The following is a 20314-nucleotide window of genomic DNA, read 5'->3' on the forward strand; positions in this document are numbered from 1 at the left end:
ACTTTGGATCTCAAGGCCTCCTGTTTTAGTTGGCTTTCTCTGACATAGCTTTGGCAGTGGAAGGAGGGAGTCCTTCCTTTTACTGCCCCATGAGGGCAGTAAATAGAAGTTCCATGTTCAGCCTTCACTGACTCTCTCAGGCGTGGGAACAGTTCTTTGTCACTGGTGGGGGATGGAAGTTCCAGCTCCAACTAGGCTTCCAGTGATACCTCCTGGATGAAAGGGGGAGGATTGCCTTATTACTGCTTTCCAGGATTCCTTCATGGGGTTGCTGGTCTCCTTACTGCCATGGGGGATGGAGTGGCTGCCTCATTATTGTCTGATAAGGGTTAAAGGTCAAATTCTCCACATAATCGCCACTGACAGTGTGCAGTTATTGGAGGCTTTTTGTGTTGTGTTTTATTTTGTTTTATTTGTACCTGTTGGTGTTTCCAGGTCACTGGACTTCAGCTCCAAGCATGGAACATACGTGGCAATCACACCTCTCTTGTTCTTTGGGTCCCAGTGTCCCTAGCCAGTCTTCCTTCTTCTTCCCACCTTGCAAAGTCTTCTCATTTTTCTTCTACCTATAATGCCCAGGGGTTTCGATGCACTTATTAGGAGAAGTAGGGAAAAATATTTTTACATCTTCTCAGAAGAAGTCTGAATTTTGAATACATTTTAAGATGGAGCCTAGAGGAGTAACTGATGGATCAGGGGGTGGGGTGAGAAGGAAACAGAGGAGTCAAGGGTTTTGGTCTTATTAACTAGAAGAACAGAGCTGTCATCAAATGAGATGGGGAAGACTATGTGAAGAACAATTTTTTTTTTTTTTTTTTGCGGGGGAGGGAAGTTGGAGCTCAATTTTGCAAAGGTTAAGTTGGAGGTACCTGTTGGACATTTAAGTGGAGATGTTGAATAGGCAGATAGATAGACATGCTGGTGTGGAGTTCAGTAGATGCCGGGAGCCGGTCCATGCTTGCTGTTTCAAGGGACCTGGCATATATGGCATACTGTTCTTAATATGTTTGCTTACCTTCTTGGCACTATGTGTTTTAACCAAGGTCTCTGAGAAAGGTTGTTTCCCCAGGTAGGGATTTTCCCCTGAAGTTAGGGAGGGAATAAAACCTCTTATCTAAGGGCCAGGCGGGTAGTTAATCACTACGAACAATCATGCTTAAGCTACATAATCTTTACTCCCTGGAATAGAGATAAGAAACGCCCTAACCTTTGTAATAGAGATTGATAGGATTGAATCAACTGGTATAAATACAGATGTAACAAGACAGAAAGAGACAGAGCTTAGAAGAGAACCAAGAAGACAGAACCTACACAGAACCTACAGACAGAAGAACTTCGCTGGAGAGAACATGGCAAAAGATCCTGGACTGAACCTGACTACAGAAATTGGCAAGAGAACCTGACTAGAACCTGGTGACTGAACCTGGCTGGAGATCTCAGACAGAACCTGGCTGGAGAGCCTAGCGAGGGAACATGGCTACAGAACTTGGCTGGAGATTGTGGCTAGAGATCCTGGCAAGGCTGCTGATCAACTGAACGCTGTCTCCGTGTCATTCCTTCTTCACCGACTCCGTCCACACCTTTGGGGACCCCTGGACCTGCTGGGGTTGGACCCCGGCAAGTAGAGCGGTCTGGGAAAATATAAATTTTGGATTCATCAGGATAATGCATAAAGTTTAGAGGTTTGAGAATGGATGAGATCACCATGACAGGGAGTAGAGATAAGGGAACAAAGATGTAGAAGAATGGAACTCTGGTGCAGTTTCTTCAATATTAAAAAGTTGGGGAAGGGTAGAGAAATCATCAATGGTGACAGAAGAAAGGAGTAGCCAGTGAGATAGGAAACAAACCAGAAATCCAAATGAAGGAAGTGATATTGCTTCTATATTGACTTCCTATTTCAAATTCTACTTCATGTGTCTCTCCCTTCCTCTCTTTGTACAGATGCTCCTAGATTTATGAGGTTAGGACCCTATAAACCCATTATAAGTTGAAAATATCTAAGCTGAAAATACATTTACTACACCTAAACTAATATCATAGCTTATCCTAGCCTACCATAAACATGCTCAGAACACAATATGCATAAGACGGTGGCAACACAGTATACTGATGATTACTTACCATCTAGATCTCAATTTGACTTGGGAGCTGTCAATATCATACCGCATATTGCTAGCCTGAAAAAAGATCAAAATTCAAAATTTGAAGTATTAATTGCTTTATTAATTAATTTGAAGTATGGTTTTTACTAAATGTGGATCACTTTTGCACCATTATAAAGTAAAAGATATCTTAAGTCAAACCATTGTAAATTGGGGGTGTCTGTATTTATATCTCTTGGCTGTGGGCTGTTTCATGCACAGGGGGCCACATGCACTGTTTTGGGTCAGGTTGAAAGAACCCATGTAGTGTGATTAGCACACATGTCTGGAAAATCTTAGTGGGATATTTCCAAGGCTAAAATATTACAAAGGAATTTAAAACTTTACTTACCAGTTTTATTGTGACTAGTAATACTGGTATTGTAATTTTGAAATGAAACCATATATATAGTAGGATAAAGCAATTAGTAAATGTATTATTATTTGTAAGTAACCTGGATGCTTTCTGGTGCTCATCATTCCAGCTAGCCAATGACAGGCACAAACTTCTAGATCTGGTTCTTCCATGAGGGATTTTCTCCTTCTCTTTTCTTTTTGATTATTTTCCTCTTACCGATTTCTAGTGTAATTCTACTACAATCAACCTTCAATAGTTCTAAACTTGTGGAGACTTTCTCTGTGGCCCAGGTTGTGGTCTGTTTTGATAAATATTTCATGCGTACTTGAAAATAATGGATACAACTTTTTATGTTGTATCATTAGGAATTTTTCAGGTGTAACTGTTTCTGTTCACAGATTGTAATATGAAACCAGACCCTCACAACAAAAATCTCAGGGCAGCAAATACCCTTCATTGGTGTAACCACTTCATCAGTTCTGCCTAAATATTTATTGAATAAGTAAACATTTCCAACATAAGGACTAGGCAAAATGTATTTGGAAGCAGAGAAAGTTATAAATTCCTTATCTAAGATGATTTTCTAAAGCTGTCAAGTATTTCTTTAGATACTTGAGACTTGGCGCTAGCCAGTTTGGCTCAGTGGATAGAGCATCGGTCTGCGGAACTATGGGTCCCTGGTTCAATTCTGGTCAAGGGCACATACCACGGTTGCAGGCTCCTCACAATCAATCGATGAGTTTCTTTTACATCGATATTTCTGTCTTCCACTCTCTCTAAAATCAATGGAAAAATATCCATGGGTGAGGATTAAATAAATAAATAAAAATAAATACTTTAGATGTGTATTTCACACAAGTCAGTGTTATTTTTACAGAATATATTCGGCATCATACTTCAACACTTTGCATAAAATAACTTCTTGGTCCTTACGTAATCTTACGTGAAACTAATATCAGCAAAGGGCTATTCTGGTAATTCTGAAAAAAAAATTAATTTCTGTATAATCTAAGTCAGCCGTGGGCAAACTATGGCCCGCAGGCAGGATCCGGCCCATTTGAAATGAATAAAACTTAAAAAAAAAGACTGTACCCTTTTATGTAATGATGTTTACTTTGAATTTATATTAGTTCACACAAACACTCCATCCATGCTTTTATTCCGGCCCTCCGGTCCAGTTTAAGAACCCATTGTGGCCCTCGAGTCAAAAAGTTTGCCCACCCCTGAATTCTAAGTGGTTAGAGACAGTTATCTAAAATTACATAAGACAAAATGCAATACTGCTCACCAGTAATGAACAGAATAAGGTTGGATAACTCACGTCTGTTTTCTAATGTGTGTAATGGGAGTTAGTGAAACTCTTCATAGTTTGCAAGATTGGGAATTGGGATTAATAAAAAAATTAGAAGGGAAAGCATTTTTACACATGAGACATCATGTAAGTGTGAATTACAATGCTATTATCAATAGCCTAATAGAGACTGACTAAACATAAAGTGGAAACATTTTATTTTTTCTCCAAAATGAAAAGATTAAAACGGCAAATATTCAATATCGTTGCTCTCAATCTCTTTGCAGACTATAAGTTAATAAGACTAATGTTTTAAACATTAGTTTTTCAACTTTACACATTTTTCAATATCTATTTCAGTGGATGTTTTATAATGTGCATAATACATCAATACACTAGCACATAAATAAGTGGTATTAATTTCTTAGGGCTGCTGTAACAAAGTACCACAAACTGCATAGCCTAAAACAGCAGAAATGTGTGGTCTCACAGTCTGAAGTTGGGGTGTCCTCAGGGCCATGCTCTCCCTGAAGGCAATAAGGGAGAATCTGTTCCATGCCTTTCTTCCATGCCTTTCTCTTTGTTTCCGGTGTTCCCGGCAATCCTTGGGCTCCTTGGCTTCTAGACACATCACTCCAATCTCTGCCGCGTTTGTCACAAAGTCTTTTTTTTAAAAAGTCCACTTCAAGCATTTTATGGGGTGGGGGGGGGGGGTGGGGGGGAAAGCCTCAAACACACAATGCGCATGCGCACAGGATTCCGTTAGGGAAGGAGTTGAAGGGAGGCGGGGCCCTAGTCTAGCCTTTCCTCCCCGCTCCGCCCCTCGGACGGCGCACTGCGTATGACGTCACGTGACGCGCGTACTTCCGCTTCCGATCACTCACGTTTCTCTTTCTTCCTGTCCCGCTGGAAAGATGGCGTCCCGCAAGGAAGGCACCGGCCCGGCCACCACTTCTTCCACCTCCGCCAGCGGTGCGGCCGGGAAAGGCAAGGGCAAAGGCGGGGCCGGAGATTCGGCCGTGAAGCAGGTGCAGATAGACGGCCTGGTGAGTGGGGTGCCGTCTTCCCGGGCCCCCGCGGGGAGCGCAGTTCCCAGCTGGGTGCCGCCCGGCGCGCTTGCCGGCAGCCTCCCCTCTGGGCCACGTGAGGCTGGGCCAAGGTTTTCCCTGAAAATCCTCCTCTTTCGTCTCTTTTTGTTCGGGAGGCGCTGCAGCTTTCTCTGCCATCTGACGGGGGAATTGAGGGCTGGGAAAGGGGACCGAGGCTCGGGCCGTGTGTGACAGGTCCCTGGGGCCTTGTTTTGAGGTGCTTGGGAGAGAGGACTTGGGGGAAAAACTCTTCTGGGCGACAGGTAGGTAGGTGACCCCTGGGTGTCGAGAAGGAGCTAGCACTCGGGGGCTATGGGAAAGGGAGAGCAGGGTAAACTTGGCTTCCGTCTGCTTTTTATACTTTTATTAAAAGTGTGTGAAAGTCCAATCTTGATAACTGCCTTTCTGAAATGTTTTCAGTGGCTTTGCAATGAGCTCAAGGCCCACCAAGATGTCCTTGCTTTTGTGTTTAGGTTTAATTCCTAGTATTTCCAAACTTCCTAGGAACTGTACATTCTAGCCACACAGAACTATTTGGTAAGCCTGAAGTTGAATAGTATTCGTTCCTGACATCTTGATAGTGGCCAATTGTTTTTCTTATATTCTTGAACCTTTTCTTTCCTACCTTTGGTCTTATTTATCAATTCCTCTGTTTCTTTAATATTACCTTTCCCTTCCTGTCTTAACATTTTCAAGACATTCCCATAGTAAAATGTTCAGCTCTGTCTCTTAGCATTCTGTGTTCCCTTCTCAATCCCCATATTTTTCCTCTTGAAGTCAGTGGTTAAAAATTGTCTATAGTAGCAGTCTTCCACTTTTCTTTAAGTCACTGCTTTTAGAATCTGCCACCACCAATTTCCTATGTCTTTAAAAATATAATTGATAACATTAGCAAAGAAGTGTAAAAAGAAAATCAAAATGTCATACCTGCAAAATAGTGTCTATAATACATCTTCTATAAAAACAAAAGCCTAATATGCTAATTAGACTGGACATCCTTCCCAACGACCTTTCAGACGAAGCTGGGACTGCGAGGGAGCCTGGGTCTGGGGTGCCAGAGGGAAGCTGGTGCCGGCAGCTGGGGGAAGGAAGGCCTACTCCTGCACGAATTTTGTGCATGGGGCCTCTAGTGATTTGAATAATCACAAAATACATATCCAGTCACCTGCTATTCAGCTTCAGAAACAGAACATTACAAATATCTTTGAAGCCCCTTTCCATTTCATCCTTTTCTCCTATCCCTTCTCTTTACCCTATTATCTATCACTATTGTGATCTTTGATTCAGTAATTTTTTTTTAGTAGCTTCACTACACAAGTATTCCTAAACAGTTTGTTTAGTTTTGCCTGTTTATATTAATACATATGAGTGAATTAAATCATAGTATGTTTTCCTATGTCATATATATATCTCTCTGTGTGTGTGTATATACGTATATATACATATATACACACACACAGTCACACCATGACTGAGATTAGTCCATTCTAGAGTGAGTAATTGTAATTCATTCATTTTCATTGCTATATAGCATTTCATTGTATGGCTATAACATAAATTTCTTTATCTGACTGTTAATGGACAACTACATGGCTTTTTTCCTTGTGTGAAATGGTATCTCCCAATCATCATTTAACTGTCCATTCTATTAGACTTGTCAATGTGTCTTTTACTGTACCCTGCACAGAATCAGTGCTCAGCATATCTTTTGGGGATGGAGGAGTGGATCTTCATTGTAGTCAAATGGTCTCATTGTTCCTAGACAAGATCAAGCTAATTCTTCCTGTTGAGCTTATATAAAACCTACTTTGTTCTCCCAAACCAGAATGAATCTTATCTTTCTTATGTGCATTACACTTTTGATACTTACAAAGTATGGTCCATGGACCAGCAAAACAAGCAGAATTGGCCTCGGGTAGCTTGTTAGAAATGTATAGATAAAGTATCTCACAATCTCAGGCCCCTCTCCTGACCTAGTGTATCAGATGATTTATAGCATATTAATGTTTGAAAAGTACTGCTCTGGTCCACATTGATCTTTTCCTTTCTCTGAACTTTTTATGATGATGGCTTGTATTGTTCATCTTGGCATGTGATCATACACAGTTAATTAATGGTTTACTGTTTATGTATTTTTCCTTTGTCTCTGAGATGGTAATCTGAAGGCTAAAGTGTAAAACATTTGTGTCTTACATAGTTCCAGTGCTTAAAATCCGTTACCTTTTTGTTAAAAAAATGTTTTTGTTGAGTTTTAGAGAGAGAGGAAGGGAGAGGAAGAGATAGAAGCATCATGATGAGAGAGAATCACTGATTGGTTTCCTCCTGCATGCTCTGTACTGGGGATTGAGTCTGAAACCCCTGGCATGTGCCCTGACCAGGAATCGAACCCACGACCTCTTGGTGCATGGGACAACATTCAACTAACTGAGCCATATCAGGGGGCAAAAATCTATTAACTTTTAAATTTTGTTTTCCTTTTTATGTAAAAAGTTGCCTTATTGTTTAAAATTATTAGCTATCTCATCCTTCCTTTATTGGAAGTAAGGTGGAGAATGTTACTAATAAATGAAAAAGCCTGAGTTATATATACTTCTTTTAAAAAATACGTATTTGATTTCAGAAAGAGGAAGGGAGAGGGAGAGAGAATCATTGATTGGCTGCCTCCTGCATGCCCCCTACTGGAGGATCAAGCCCACAACCTGGCATGTACCCTGACCAGCAGTCAAACTGTGATCTCAGGAATGTATGAGAAAGCTAGTATAATCTTTCTAATAATCTGTCATATTCTAGGAGAAGATTTGTAGCTAAAAGAAATCAATTTAGTAAATAATCTAAAGTTGGAAAAAGGCAACCTTTAGTCTCTGGGTCATACAGATTAACATATTGGGAAAACAAGTTATATTAAGAGAAGTTAGGGAAGAAGTATTGGTAGGTATTCCTAATTAAGGTAGTTTCCTAACTAAGTCCATCTGATTTGGATAAATCCTGCAGATATTCTGGCCATTGTTTCTTTTCCTTAAGGTCAGAGAGCTTACTGAAATTGAAACCTATTGCCTTTAAAAATGTTTTTTCTAACAGGCCTCCTTTGTTCATGGCATGCACATAGTAGTGAATATATCTGATTGCATTTTCTCAAATGGCAAATGAGAACAGGACAGCATTTTACTGAAAACCTCAATATCATCTGTCTTTTGGAGGATTCAGTTTCCTACGATGTGTATGATACTGTCCATAAGGGTACCAGCGGTGCTTAGTATTGAACATTTTACTAAGTTGTTCTATCATGGGTCCTTGCTCCAAGTGTTCATCTTTTACTTCTAATCTGGTTTTCAGTATTTGATCCTGTGTTTCTTCATAATTATGCACAGGATCTGGCCGAGGGATAGGCTTGGTGTGTTCATATGGAATATCCACAGAAGGATGGTAGCAAACTATCATCCTGCCATCAGATGTCAAAGCAAGTTCTACTGCAGTTATAGTCATCTGGAGGAGAAGAGTATGTGGATTTATAACAAACACAGAATAAAGCTCCATTTTGGATTGGAAATAAATGTTTCAGAATAGTTCTGTTTTTTTTTTTTAAATATATTTTATTGATTTTTTACAGAGAGGAAGGTAGAGGGATAGAGAGTTAGAAACATCGATGAGAGAGAAACATCGATCAGCTGCCTCCTGCACATCTCCTACTGGGGATGTGCCCACAACCCAGGTACATGCCCTTGACCAGAATCAAACCCGGGACCCTTGAGTCCGCAGGCCGACGCTCTATCCACTGAGCCAAACCAGTTTCGGCCAGAATAGTTCTGTTTGATATCACCCATTTCACTGCTGATACGGCCATGGTGAATCAAGATGCTTATTAGGTGGTATGGAAAAAGATTTGAAGAAAAAAATGCTCTTAAAAGCAAGTTTTAAAAGCATTTTTTCTTCAAATCTTTTTCCTTGATTGTCTGCTCACCGCGAGCCCACCCTCTTGCCTCCAGCCTGGCTTCTTATTTCTTGTCACTTTTGGCTTCAACTAGTTTCTATAAAATTATAAATTCTGATCTTCTGCTTTATACCCAGGATTTCATGAGTTTGGCTAAGCAATTCGAGGTGTTTTACACCTTGGCAGCATTTTCTGGATTTTTAGCTCAGTTCTAGCCCCAGTATTGGGGAGAAAAGCCTCTACAGAGCATTGGGCTTTGAAGAGGGTTTTTGTCAGTTCTTATTTTTGTGGTCAAATATTCTCACTTTTAATTTACCAACTCCACCTTGGTTTCTCTGAGGAGAGCTTCTGATTTCAGCACTTACATGAAAATTTAGATGCATTTGCTTTCCTCTTGTAAATTAGTCTATAAGTTTGTTTTTGTTAAATATTGAAAGTATGGTGCTTGGATATTATTTCATTTGGCAATTTATGAAAAAATATACTCCAAGGCAAAATATACTGAAAGCTGTAGTTTTTCTCATAAGCTTCTATTTTTAGATCATTCTATAAAATGGTTATATCCTGTAAAGATCAAGATTTAATAGCAAAGTATAGTATAATTTACACATCCATCTATGTGATGGCAAACTATTGTTTCATTAAACCTGAAAGGACTGAAATGGATACTTCTTTGTGCCAGAATAGTGTTCTGTATTTTTTTTTTTTTATGTTTGTACCAAGCCCAAGCATACAAGAAAAAAAAAATTGATTCAGCAAAATAATGTTAACTCAGTATTAATTTAGTCAAAATACAAAACTTTTTTACTCTTTTGAGCCTAAATATAGGCTGTATTTTGGCATACAATTTTAAGATTTATATTCCCCCCAAATAGTACCTAAATGTCAAGGGTATAAAACAAAGACAGCCCTACCTGGTTTGGCTCAGTGGATAGAGCTTTGGCCCCGTGGACCCCGCGGACTGAAGGGTCCGGGGTTCTATTTCGATCAAGGGCACAATGCCCAGGTTGTGGGCTCGATCCCCAGGAGGGGGCGTGCAGGAGGCAGCCTGTCAATGATTCTTACTCATCATTGATGTTTCTCTCCCTTTCCCTTCCTCTCTGGAAAAAAAAAACAAAACATATTAAAAACAAACAAAACCACAAACCATTATTTGTAAGCAAAGTTTGGAAAAATCACAAAAAAAAAAAACACAGCGATAATTAGCTAGATTATAAGCTCATAACAGGAGGTTGGTTAGTACCATTAAGATTTGGGCTTTACTAAAACAGCATAGTGTTTTTCCTATGCTTTAGTAAATGCCTAGAATTGAAGTTAGCAGGTTAAAGGTTATGCATTTTCTTAAGTGTGTTGCCAAATTGTTCTCCAGAATAGTTGTATATATGGTTCAGTCCCCCCCCCCGCCCACCGAGTATTGGAGTGCTGTGCTATTTCTTGGCACTGAAAGTTGTGATTTTCAAAAATCTTTGTCTTTATTTTAAAAATTAACCATGCTTGTTAGTATGCTTATTACAGTGATTCAATTCAGTAAATATTTCTTGTCTGTTAGTGGTAACACCAAGTTACCCAGACTTTTGGTATTATCTTTGATTTTTCCTTAGTTTTCCTTGGATTCTCTTGAGGTCTCTTATATTTTAATCTTATAACTGTATTGTCTGTACTCTTCATTTCTTGCTCTCCTTTCTGGTTTCAAAACGTTTTTATTTGCATATTAAAAAATTGTGCATACCAATAATTAAAAGGATCTTAACCAAAAGAAAATGGCATTCTGGTTACTCTGCATTCTACAGCCTGCAGGACATCTTGGACCAGCTTGATGTTTACTCTGGATTTCACTGTTGTCCCACCGAGTTTCTTCTTCACCAACACATGAATGCTGTTCCTTCCCTGCCAGCCAGACAGGCAGACGGAGAGGCAGGTGCCTCCTCCTTGGTCAGTAATTCTCTGATGGGAAAAGGGGCAGCTCAGTCATTTAAACTTGATGGAACCTCTTTGCATTTTACAAAGTTAAGCAGTTAAAAGAAGAGTGCAATACTTGTGGAATGTATAGTGCATACTGATGGTGCGTGTACGATTTTCTTGCTTGTTTCTCCTGTTCAGTCATTTCTTTTGAAGGCAGTGGTTTTTTTCTCTCGCATTTCTGTCTTCAATTTTGACTGACCAAATTTCTCAATCTCAGCCATATCAGGTTTGTCAGACGTGGTTGCAGAAGAAGTGGAGTGAGGCCGAGAACGAGAGGAGTCAGATCTGCTCAGTGGCTGCTGCCGAGCCTTGGTCTCTTTCCTGAACTATTGGAAAGGCCTCATGTGACTGACTGGCCTTATAGATTCCATTTTGTACTTGACCATCACACACAGTGCTGCTGAATAAATAATCATATTCATATTAAAAGGACAATTACAGTTCTAGAATGCAAAAACCTGTTGGAAATTCTCACTACACAAAATCAAACTTTATAGCTTGACTTTTAAGATCCTCTTTACCTTTTGCTTTTAGTTGCCAAGAGATGGCTGTAGGTACTGTTTTCAAGTTTGGTTTAAGGGTAGTCTTTGAAACAATTAAAACCAAGATTTTTTTCCTTTTGCTATAAGAAAACCCCTGTTTTAAAATTTGTGCAGATGTGCCTAATCTTCAATTTTGTTTCGAATGACCTCATTGGCAAGGGGGAGAATTTCCCCCTCTACTCCGTTTTAGTTTTTTCTAGACTAATTAGTTCTGGACTAATAATGAAGCTAAAGATAAAACAAGACAAGCTACATAGAAAAACTGATTTAATACATGTACATGGGATAAATCACAATATGATCCTCTGATCATAAAATGAGGCTCAAAGAAGTGATTGAACCAGGCACCTTTTAATATTTTTTAGACAAACAATTTGTGAAGAATTCACAGGACAAAAAGTTAGTGCTCCTGAGAAAGGAATCTAAACAAGGTTTGGGTATTAGTGAGGAGTCTGAACAAAGTTTGGGCTTGGGTAGTAAATTAATAAAGTGTTTATAGAAGCTCTTTGGCTCTGGATCTCTTAGCTGTAGTGATAAGGGTGTCTCTCAGCCCTCCTGGAGCAGGGAGGGCACCTTTCACAGAGGAGATTTATTTCCTGCACTCAAGGAGACAGTGGAGGGTCAAGGTGCTCTTCTGTCACTGGCTGCTTGTCAAGTAACCTTAATTCAAAGTAATCAATATGCCATTAGGGGACATTTTGGGGTGGCCTGTCTCAAGCCCAGCATCCTCTTCAGGAGAAAGAAGGTGAGTAATCACTTCCTGCGATTACTGTGGCATACTTCTTATACTGAAAAACTAAAGCCCTTTTAATTTATTAAACCTATTTAATGAAACAGCCATTACACTAGATACACATGGTACATAAATCAAAAGATGAAAAAGAGTACGTAGTGAAAACTTTCATTTCTGTCTTCAACCACCGTCTTCCCAGAGGCAGTCACATTACTCTTTAATGTTTCCTTCTGGACCTGTTTTAGGAAGCACTGCTTCCTGTTAAAGAAACAAATAAAAACCAACCCAAGTCACTGAAAGGCCTTTTAATTATGCAGTGGTCCATGCTTTTTGGTGTGTGTGAGATTGGGGGTGGGCCAAATGGGTGAAGGGAGTCAAAACTCTAAACTTTCAGTTATAAAGTAAGTCTTGGGGATCTAATATACTATCGTTAATATTGTAAAGCATATTTGAAAGTTGAGAGAGAGCTTAAAAGTTCTTATCACAAGAGAAAATATTGTAACTATATGATCACTTACATGAAGTACCTAAGAAGTTAAACTCATAGAGATAGAAAGTTAAGGGTAGATGCCAGGGAATGGGAGCTGGGGAAACGGGGAGTATTGATGGGTATATACTTTCAATTTTTCAGGATTAAAGTTCTAGAGATCTGTTGCACAACAGTGTGAATATACTTAATACTACTGAACTGTACACAAAAATTCTTGAGATGGTAAATTTTAAGTTATGGTTAAAAAAAGCACTTACATATATAAACTATTGATTTTACAAAGATTTCAGGATTTCCAACCAAATTTTTTGGTCTACTGAAATGAGTTCCGATGGAAGCATGTTTCTAGTTGTTGTGTGTCTGAGTTTACTCACGTTTCTAGAGTACTGTGTGTTTGGTTGTGTGTGCGTGGGTGCATATGTATGTTAATTGAGAAAATAGAAATAATATAGGAAGAGTGGGCCTGGATCACCTGGCTGTTCTCGCTAGGCTCTGCTAGAGTGGCAGGGGCTGGCAGAGGGCGGTGAGGGGCGGTTGGGGACTGCCAGACCGTGCTGAGTGGAGCATGCGGCAGTTGTGGGGGACACACGCGGTCTTCATAGGTGCCTGCTCTGTCAGGATGGGGGAACTGCCCTGCATCTTCCACCTGGGGCTGCTGTAGTTCTTGGTGTGCCCGCCCTCCAATTCAGATATCCATGCTTCTGAATTTAATGAGCTAGATGTGTTAGGAAGAAGACAGCTAGTTCATAATAGTTTTGACATTTTTTTGTTTTGTTTGATGGAGGAAAGAAATTTTGTTCCAGCTAAGCCTGTTTAGCACTCTTTTTACTTTAGAAAACTACTTTCCAGCTACGTGTGGGAAAATTTGCAGGTTTATGTTGAGTTGGTAAAGTAAAAACTTAATGTTATTAATTGAACATCATTATCAATTAACATTTAATTGTTTCAATTGCGATTATACATTTATATGTTTGATTGCATCATTGTAGTTTGTCATGACTGATTTTTATGATGAGAGCAGTGCTATTTTGTTTAATTTTCTTGTGGCTACATTGCCTTTCTCCCCCTTTTCCCAGCAATTATTAGTTGATTTAACTTTAAAACTGTGGACTATCAGTGAGCATTAGATCCAAGAGAGGAATAATGAAATATGCTCTTTCAACTGAAATATTGAAGAAGTGATATTGATTAAGTGTATTGGAGCATTGTAACTAATCCCATATGTGTCAGAGCAAAATATCTTTTCCCCCCCATTGAAGTTCCTTAAAATTCTTTCACATCAAAACTTAACAGCAATGATTTAAATCCTGTTTATTATTTGACTTAGCCAGTTATGAAATGGAACCCCAATCCCACTCGAGTCATAAAATGTGTTAAATTTAAGGCTAATGCTGCTTTCTGCTTTTTGAATTTACATTTTGGCAATAACTACCTTCTTTGTTCAGTGTTAGAAGAAATGATCTAGGCTTAACCAAATAAGAAAACTGCCAAGTTCACAGATCAGTCATTGAAAGATGCCAGAATTAAATGAAAGTCTAGATATTGATTTTACAGAACATGCTAAGGGGAGATTCTGTGACATTACAGTTTCTTTGAGACTAAAATTCTTTTACAGTAATAGCTGTTCTTTGATGGTGACTGATGTGAGAAATTCAGGCTGTGGATCTTACCTCCCAGAATCTATGAAACTGGAATAAAGCCTGCTAGGAATCATGCATCCTGCCCTGACCTCTTCAACTGGTTAGCAACTGGTGTAGTTTGGGGTTTGTCATTTTATTTCAGACTTTTAAGAATCTTCGGAGTGGATTTAGTCTTTGTTTTTAGCAAGGATAATGATGTTTATAAGGAAACATATACATATTTAAAATATATATACATACATACAAACACATGTACACACAAATATTTTGAATAAATCAGTTTAATCTCACTTTTGACTTGAAGACAGATTTTTAAAATGTCCTAAATCCCTGTAGGTTGATATGACTAATAAATTTTTATAAAAATATAAGTTGGTGTCAGGTGGTTGATTTTTAATAAGCATTTACTAAGTTACATCCTTTGAGGAATAGACTCTGAACGTTGTGGGGAGACAAGTCTCAGTGCCATATCTTGCATATTCTAGTCACTCACTAAATATTTGTTGGATAGATGGTTGGATGAGTGGAGGAGGTTAGATGGAATATTTATTCTAATAATAGTAGTTGTAACTTTTTGCTGAGAATTTAATATGCACTGTGTACTCTGGATGTCTTTTTAATCCTTGCAATAATGCTATAGGTAGTCACTGACTGACTTATCTCTATAGGATTTTCATACCTATTTTAGCTAATAGCATCTTCCTCTAACCAGAGTCTAACAATATTTAATAGGATCATATCTAAAATACTGTTGTGATCACAAAATACTTGATTTTCTTTTTTTATTAGTTTTAGTGGTAAAATGTTTTAATAGTTTCAGCATTTCTTCATCTGTGAGTTTTTTAAAAAGATAACAAGTAGAGTCAGCATTTGCTAGGTACACCATACAGGTTGCAATCTCTGAGCATTCTCAATGAGCTCAGCTTTATAAAGGTAGGCTAAAATGATAGATGGTATTATACAATATAAAATTACTTTGTCCCTAATAATTTTACTGGTTTTCAACATCCTTTTTATGTGTATTACAAGGATGGTGGGAAACCCACTGCTTTCCTGGTGAAGATTTATTATCATTAGTTTGCACAAAGTTTGAGTTCATAGTTTGCTGATTTATAATTGGCTTATGTTAGGTTTCTCTTAAACAGATCTCTCTGCTTGTTAAAAAACAATCTATATTCCCCTGATAGTGTATACATATACATATTTTCTGGTAATTTGTATATATGTGTGCAGTAGCAAATTTGAATAGTTGAAGAGTAACCATAAAAACAGGAGATTAGAATTTAAAGTCAGCTGTTCTAAAATATGAGCCTTGTGATAGCAAAGGCCTTATGTGTTTCAGTTTCATTTTCCCAGGGCCTGGCAGAAGTAACTAGCCTTCAGAGTCACTCAGCAAGCAAATATCTAGATGAATGTATTAAAGAGTGAACAAAAGAATTTGAAAATTGCAGAATTCTGGTGATTCTGGGCGGGGCTTTCAAATATTTCTGTAGTAACTAGTTTTTGTAGACATCATGTTTGATAGAAAATTATTCTAATTTATCAGACAGCATAATTTTTATTTTGGCCAGATTTAAATTGTTCCTTGGTACGTGAAAGTTTTTGATAAGATTTTGGTAGAAAGGTCTTAGTGATTCTGATAAACGTTCCTTTTTAGGGCGGATGGAAGATTTTATTCCTCATGCTTATTAATTAACTCAGATTTTAGGTTTATTGACTTCTGGTATAATTAATTTGGATATTTTATGTTATTATTTTTATTTATCTTATAATATCAAGAATACTTTCTGTCTTAGAAGTGACTGTGTTGCTTGTATGTAGCCTTTTTGGAAAAAGCCCCACACTTTAAAAAATAATGTGTTCCTTAGAAATTACAAAATAGTCTGCTTTGCTCTTTCAAATTGTCTGCACTGAATAATAATAATAGAAAAAATTGGTTCTTCTTGAGTAATTTCAGCAGACAGGACATCTGTTTACTATTTTGCAAGTTGGGATTCCTTGCTAAGATCCTCTCAGCCTGAGAATGTGTAAACCTCAAAGCTGGAGATAGTTCTAGAGACAGCTGACCTATTCATAGAACAATATTCTTTGGGGCAAATCAGGTAGGTTAATAAGCATTTAGAGCCATACTATGACAGTTTGGGAGGTGTAGAAGAAGTTGGTAATTTAAGGTTCTGCTGCTCAGTTTCCATTCCTTTAAGCATAATTTATAGAAAAATCCTTATTTACCCACAGTTTTATAGGATAAAGGAACCTGGTCAGCATTAATACGTAAGCAGTCTTAAATATGGGTCAAGCCATGAAGCCTAAAAGACTTTGTTATGGGACACTTGAATGCTTCTCAGATGGGTTGCAGCAGCACTTTTCCTCTCATTTCTGTACTGTGGAGATTCTTCCAAGGGCTTGAGTACCGCTCATGAGGGGGTGATATTTATGCTTTTATACTAGTAAATAAAATGTTCACTTTTATGCCTGCAATTCTCAGTGTACTCACTTTTCAGCAACACAGGGAGTCTTAAAACAGGAAAGGAAAGTTGTGTTTCAACCAGTTATGTGCATTGTAATCACCTGAGGAGTTAAAACAGAAAAGGAAGGCTGGTCCATACTCTCATTAAAAGTTAGAATGAAGCCCAGCCAGCATGGCTCAGTGGTTGAGCATCAGGAGGTCATGGTTCCTGGAGGAAGGAACCAGGAGGTCATGGTTCGATTCCTGGTCAGGGCACATGCCCAAGGTTGTGGGCTCCATCCCCTGTAAGGGGTGTGCAGGAGGCAGCCGATCAATGATTCTCTCTTATCATTGATGTTTCTATCTCTACCTCTCCCTTCCTCTATGAAATTAATAAAAATATATTAAAAAAATATATATATATTTTTAAAAAGTTAGAATGAAGTAGAATTTTAGAATAACCTGCAGAATCAAAAACCAAAAATAGGAAGAAACACCTCCCCTTCCCCCCCAAAACAACAACAACAACAAAAAGAAAAACAAAACAATATAGGAGTCCCAGCTCAGGTCAATTAACTCTGAGTTTCAGAGGTTGGGTTCAGCATCAGTTTCTTTTTGTTTGTTTTGTTTTTTAAATACTGGTGACTATAAGACTCCTCTTCATTTAAGGCTCCTCAGGTCATTTTGATAAGCTGAGAACAAGTGCTGTTCTAAAGTTCCGGAGTATGTGGGGTCATTTGTGACACTTTATAAACCAAATCTAATATAGGAGCATGTTTTTGTTTTGGATAACTATTAAGCTTTCCATATATCTATTTTTAAGTAAGAACAAAAGCAGCATGGACTCAATAAACAAGATTAATTAAAAGCGTTAGCACTGTTTTATGGATAGAAGCATGTGATTGGTTGGAGGGAGAAAAAAGACATGGAGCAGGACAGAAAGGGAACTTCTGTGACAGAACGTGTGGCTTGTGAGAATAGTGCTGGTGATGATTAAAAGCTGCATTGCATTCTTGCAACTAATGGAGGTTTCCTGCTGATGCTACTTGACTTCTAGTGATTAGGGCAGGACAAATTTGACCTCTAGCACCATTCCCTATAGCCGTGATGGCGAACCTATGACACGCGTGTCAGAGGTGACACGCAAACTCATTTTTTAGTTGATTTTTCTTTGTTAAATGGCATTTAAATATATAAAATAAATATCAAAAATATGTCAGTTTTTTTTTTACTATGGTTGCAAATATAAAAAAATTTCTATATGTGACACGGCACCAGAGTTAAGTTAGGGTTTTTCAAAATGCTGACACGCTGAGCTCAAAAGGTTCACCATCACTGCCTATAGTCTTGTCTTACTCCCTCACCCTGTAACTCCACACTGAACTACTCCATGCACAAAGTGCTGCTTCTGCCACCTAGTCACAGGGATTTCTTCCAGATCTATTGCCACTGCATTCTATCTGTTTTAGCCTTCTTATTATAAACACTTATGGGACACTTAAAGTTACTCATTTATTGTGAGCTACTGTAACTAAAAGTACTTTGGGAGTCAGAAGTGAGATCACCTTTCTGATTTAACCTGTACGAGAACCTCTTTCCTTATCTGTCAAATAAATGGGAAAATAATATTACTGACTTCATAGAGTGGTTATAAGAATTATTTGAGTCATTGCATGCAAGATAGAGGACTGCTTGACATAACATAAATGATCGATAAATGTTTACCATTCACCCCTTCAGCAAATGTATTTTGAGTATCTTTCATGTGCCAGTACCTGTGGTAGGCACAGGTGAGTAAAGCATCTCTTCATGAGCAGAACATTGATTCAGTCACTTTTAAGTACCCATAATCTATGGAACATTTTTATGTATACAGTAAATTTCTGGTTATTTACATAGAATATTAAAAGCCCTTCCTGTATGTCAATTAGTTACTTTTGATCAGGTATTTCTTTTGAACATCTCTCAAGTTTGTAATATAATTCCACCACATTATTTTTGAACAAAAGAATTGAGATTTTTAGTGTATGTGAATAGGAAGGCCATAAAATGTCAGATTGAAGAATGTCAGCTTAGTTTTGATAAAAATGGTACTTTTCCCCTCAGAATGCTTTATTTCATCAGATTATATTAAAATGGCAAGATCATAATACACTGAGTGGCCAGATTATTATGACCACCTGAAGTTTGTAGGCAAATTAGCTATAATTTCGCGCTGAAGTTGCTAGAGGGCCAGACCATTATAAATAGGAAAGCAGGTTGTTTACCACGACAGTAGAAGTGATTTTTTTTCTGTAGATACGGGTAAACAACGCGATTTAACAGCCTCAAAGGCTGGTAAACAACCTGCTTCCCTATTTATAATGGTCTGGCCCAGAGGTCCTCAAACTTTTTAAACAGGGGGCCAGTTCACTGTCCCTCAGACCGTTGGAGGGCCGGACTATAGTTTAAAAAAAAAACTATGAACAAATTCCTATGCACACTGCACATATCTTATTTTGAAGTAAAAAAACAAAACGGGAACAAATACAATATTTGTATTTGCATGTGGCCCGCGGGCTGTAGTTTGAGGATCCCTGGACTCTGGCCCTCTAGCAACTTCAGCGCGAAATTGTAGCTAATTCGCCTACAAACATCAAGTGGTCATAATAATCTGGCCACTCAGTGTATACTGTAGTTGGAAATTATTTTAGTGCTCATTATGCTTTTCCTGAAGGCTTTTTATTTTGGACAGCCACAAATGCTAGAGAGAATTCATCCTTAAAGTGGAAAACTTCTTTCCTGAAACGATTATCTATCCTAAGCTTGCCTTCTAAAACAGTGGTCCCCAACCTTTCGGACCTCGCGGACCACTGGTTGGCAACCGCTGTTCTAAGACACATCCTCTGGTGCCTCAGTATTTGGAAAGTGCTCATTGTGATTGTCCCTACTCGAGAGAAATTTTAATTCATTGAACTTGTCCTCACAGGGTTTTAAGCTTTCTGTCTTATAATTACCCCTTTCTGTGTGTACTTATTCACACACATTGATTTTGCCAGGTAGTTAAACCACTGTGCATTTCCCATTTCGGTACTGACTTTTTGGTCATCGTAGAGAACTGAATATAACAGGTCAGCTGTGCTGCAAAATGAGATAATTTCTCTTGGAGCACTGTACTTGTGTTGATGCTGATAAAAGTTGCATTGACTATGGGCAGGCATATCAAGTTGCTGTGCTGTTTGTTTATATTGCCCCTCCTTCAATCCCTTTAAAATTCATTTTTGTTACATTGAGGCAGTTTTTATTTATTTATTTTTTTAAAATATATTTTATTGATTTTTTACAGAGAGGAAAGAAGAGAGAGAGAGAGACTTAGAAACATCAATGAGAGAGAAACATCGATCAGCTGCCTCCTGCACATCTCCCACTGGGGATGTGCCCGCAACCAAGATACATGCCCTTGACCGGAATCGAACCTGGGACCCTTCAGTCCGCAGGCTGACGCTCTATCCGCTGAGCCAAACCGGTTTCAGTTGAGGCAGTTTTTAAATAGAAGACTTTTTGTTTGTTTTTAAATTTGTACTCACACAAGGATATTTTCCCACTGATTGATTATTTATTTATTTACTTATTTTAGAGAGAGTGAAGGAGAGGGAGGAGGGGGAGAGTACTATTCAGAGTGCTTTACATATATTAAGCACCTCATATATATA

The 20314-nt window shown here is 38.4% G+C and overlaps 1 protein-coding gene across 2 annotated transcripts in view; it reads left to right on the forward strand.

The window, feature by feature from the left end:
* The first annotated feature begins 4671 nt into the window (after positions 1-4671).
* The window catches only part of EIF3H (eukaryotic translation initiation factor 3 subunit H), an 84166-nt gene continuing 68523 nt past the window's right edge, over positions 4672-20314 (forward strand). The window contains exon 1 of one of the 2 annotated variants that reach the window (XM_059671867.1): positions 4672-4839. In XM_059671867.1, the coding sequence (XP_059527850.1) occupies positions 4708-4839 (132 nt within the window). In that variant the 5' untranslated portion in view covers positions 4672-4707. The remainder of the gene's footprint in view (positions 4840-20314) is intronic. The other variant, XM_059671865.1, reaches the window with a different exon arrangement.

The sequence above is a fragment of the Myotis daubentonii genome, chromosome 17 (genome assembly GCF_963259705.1).
Source record: "Myotis daubentonii chromosome 17, mMyoDau2.1, whole genome shotgun sequence".
NCBI classification, from domain to species: domain Eukaryota; kingdom Metazoa; phylum Chordata; class Mammalia; order Chiroptera; family Vespertilionidae; genus Myotis; species Myotis daubentonii.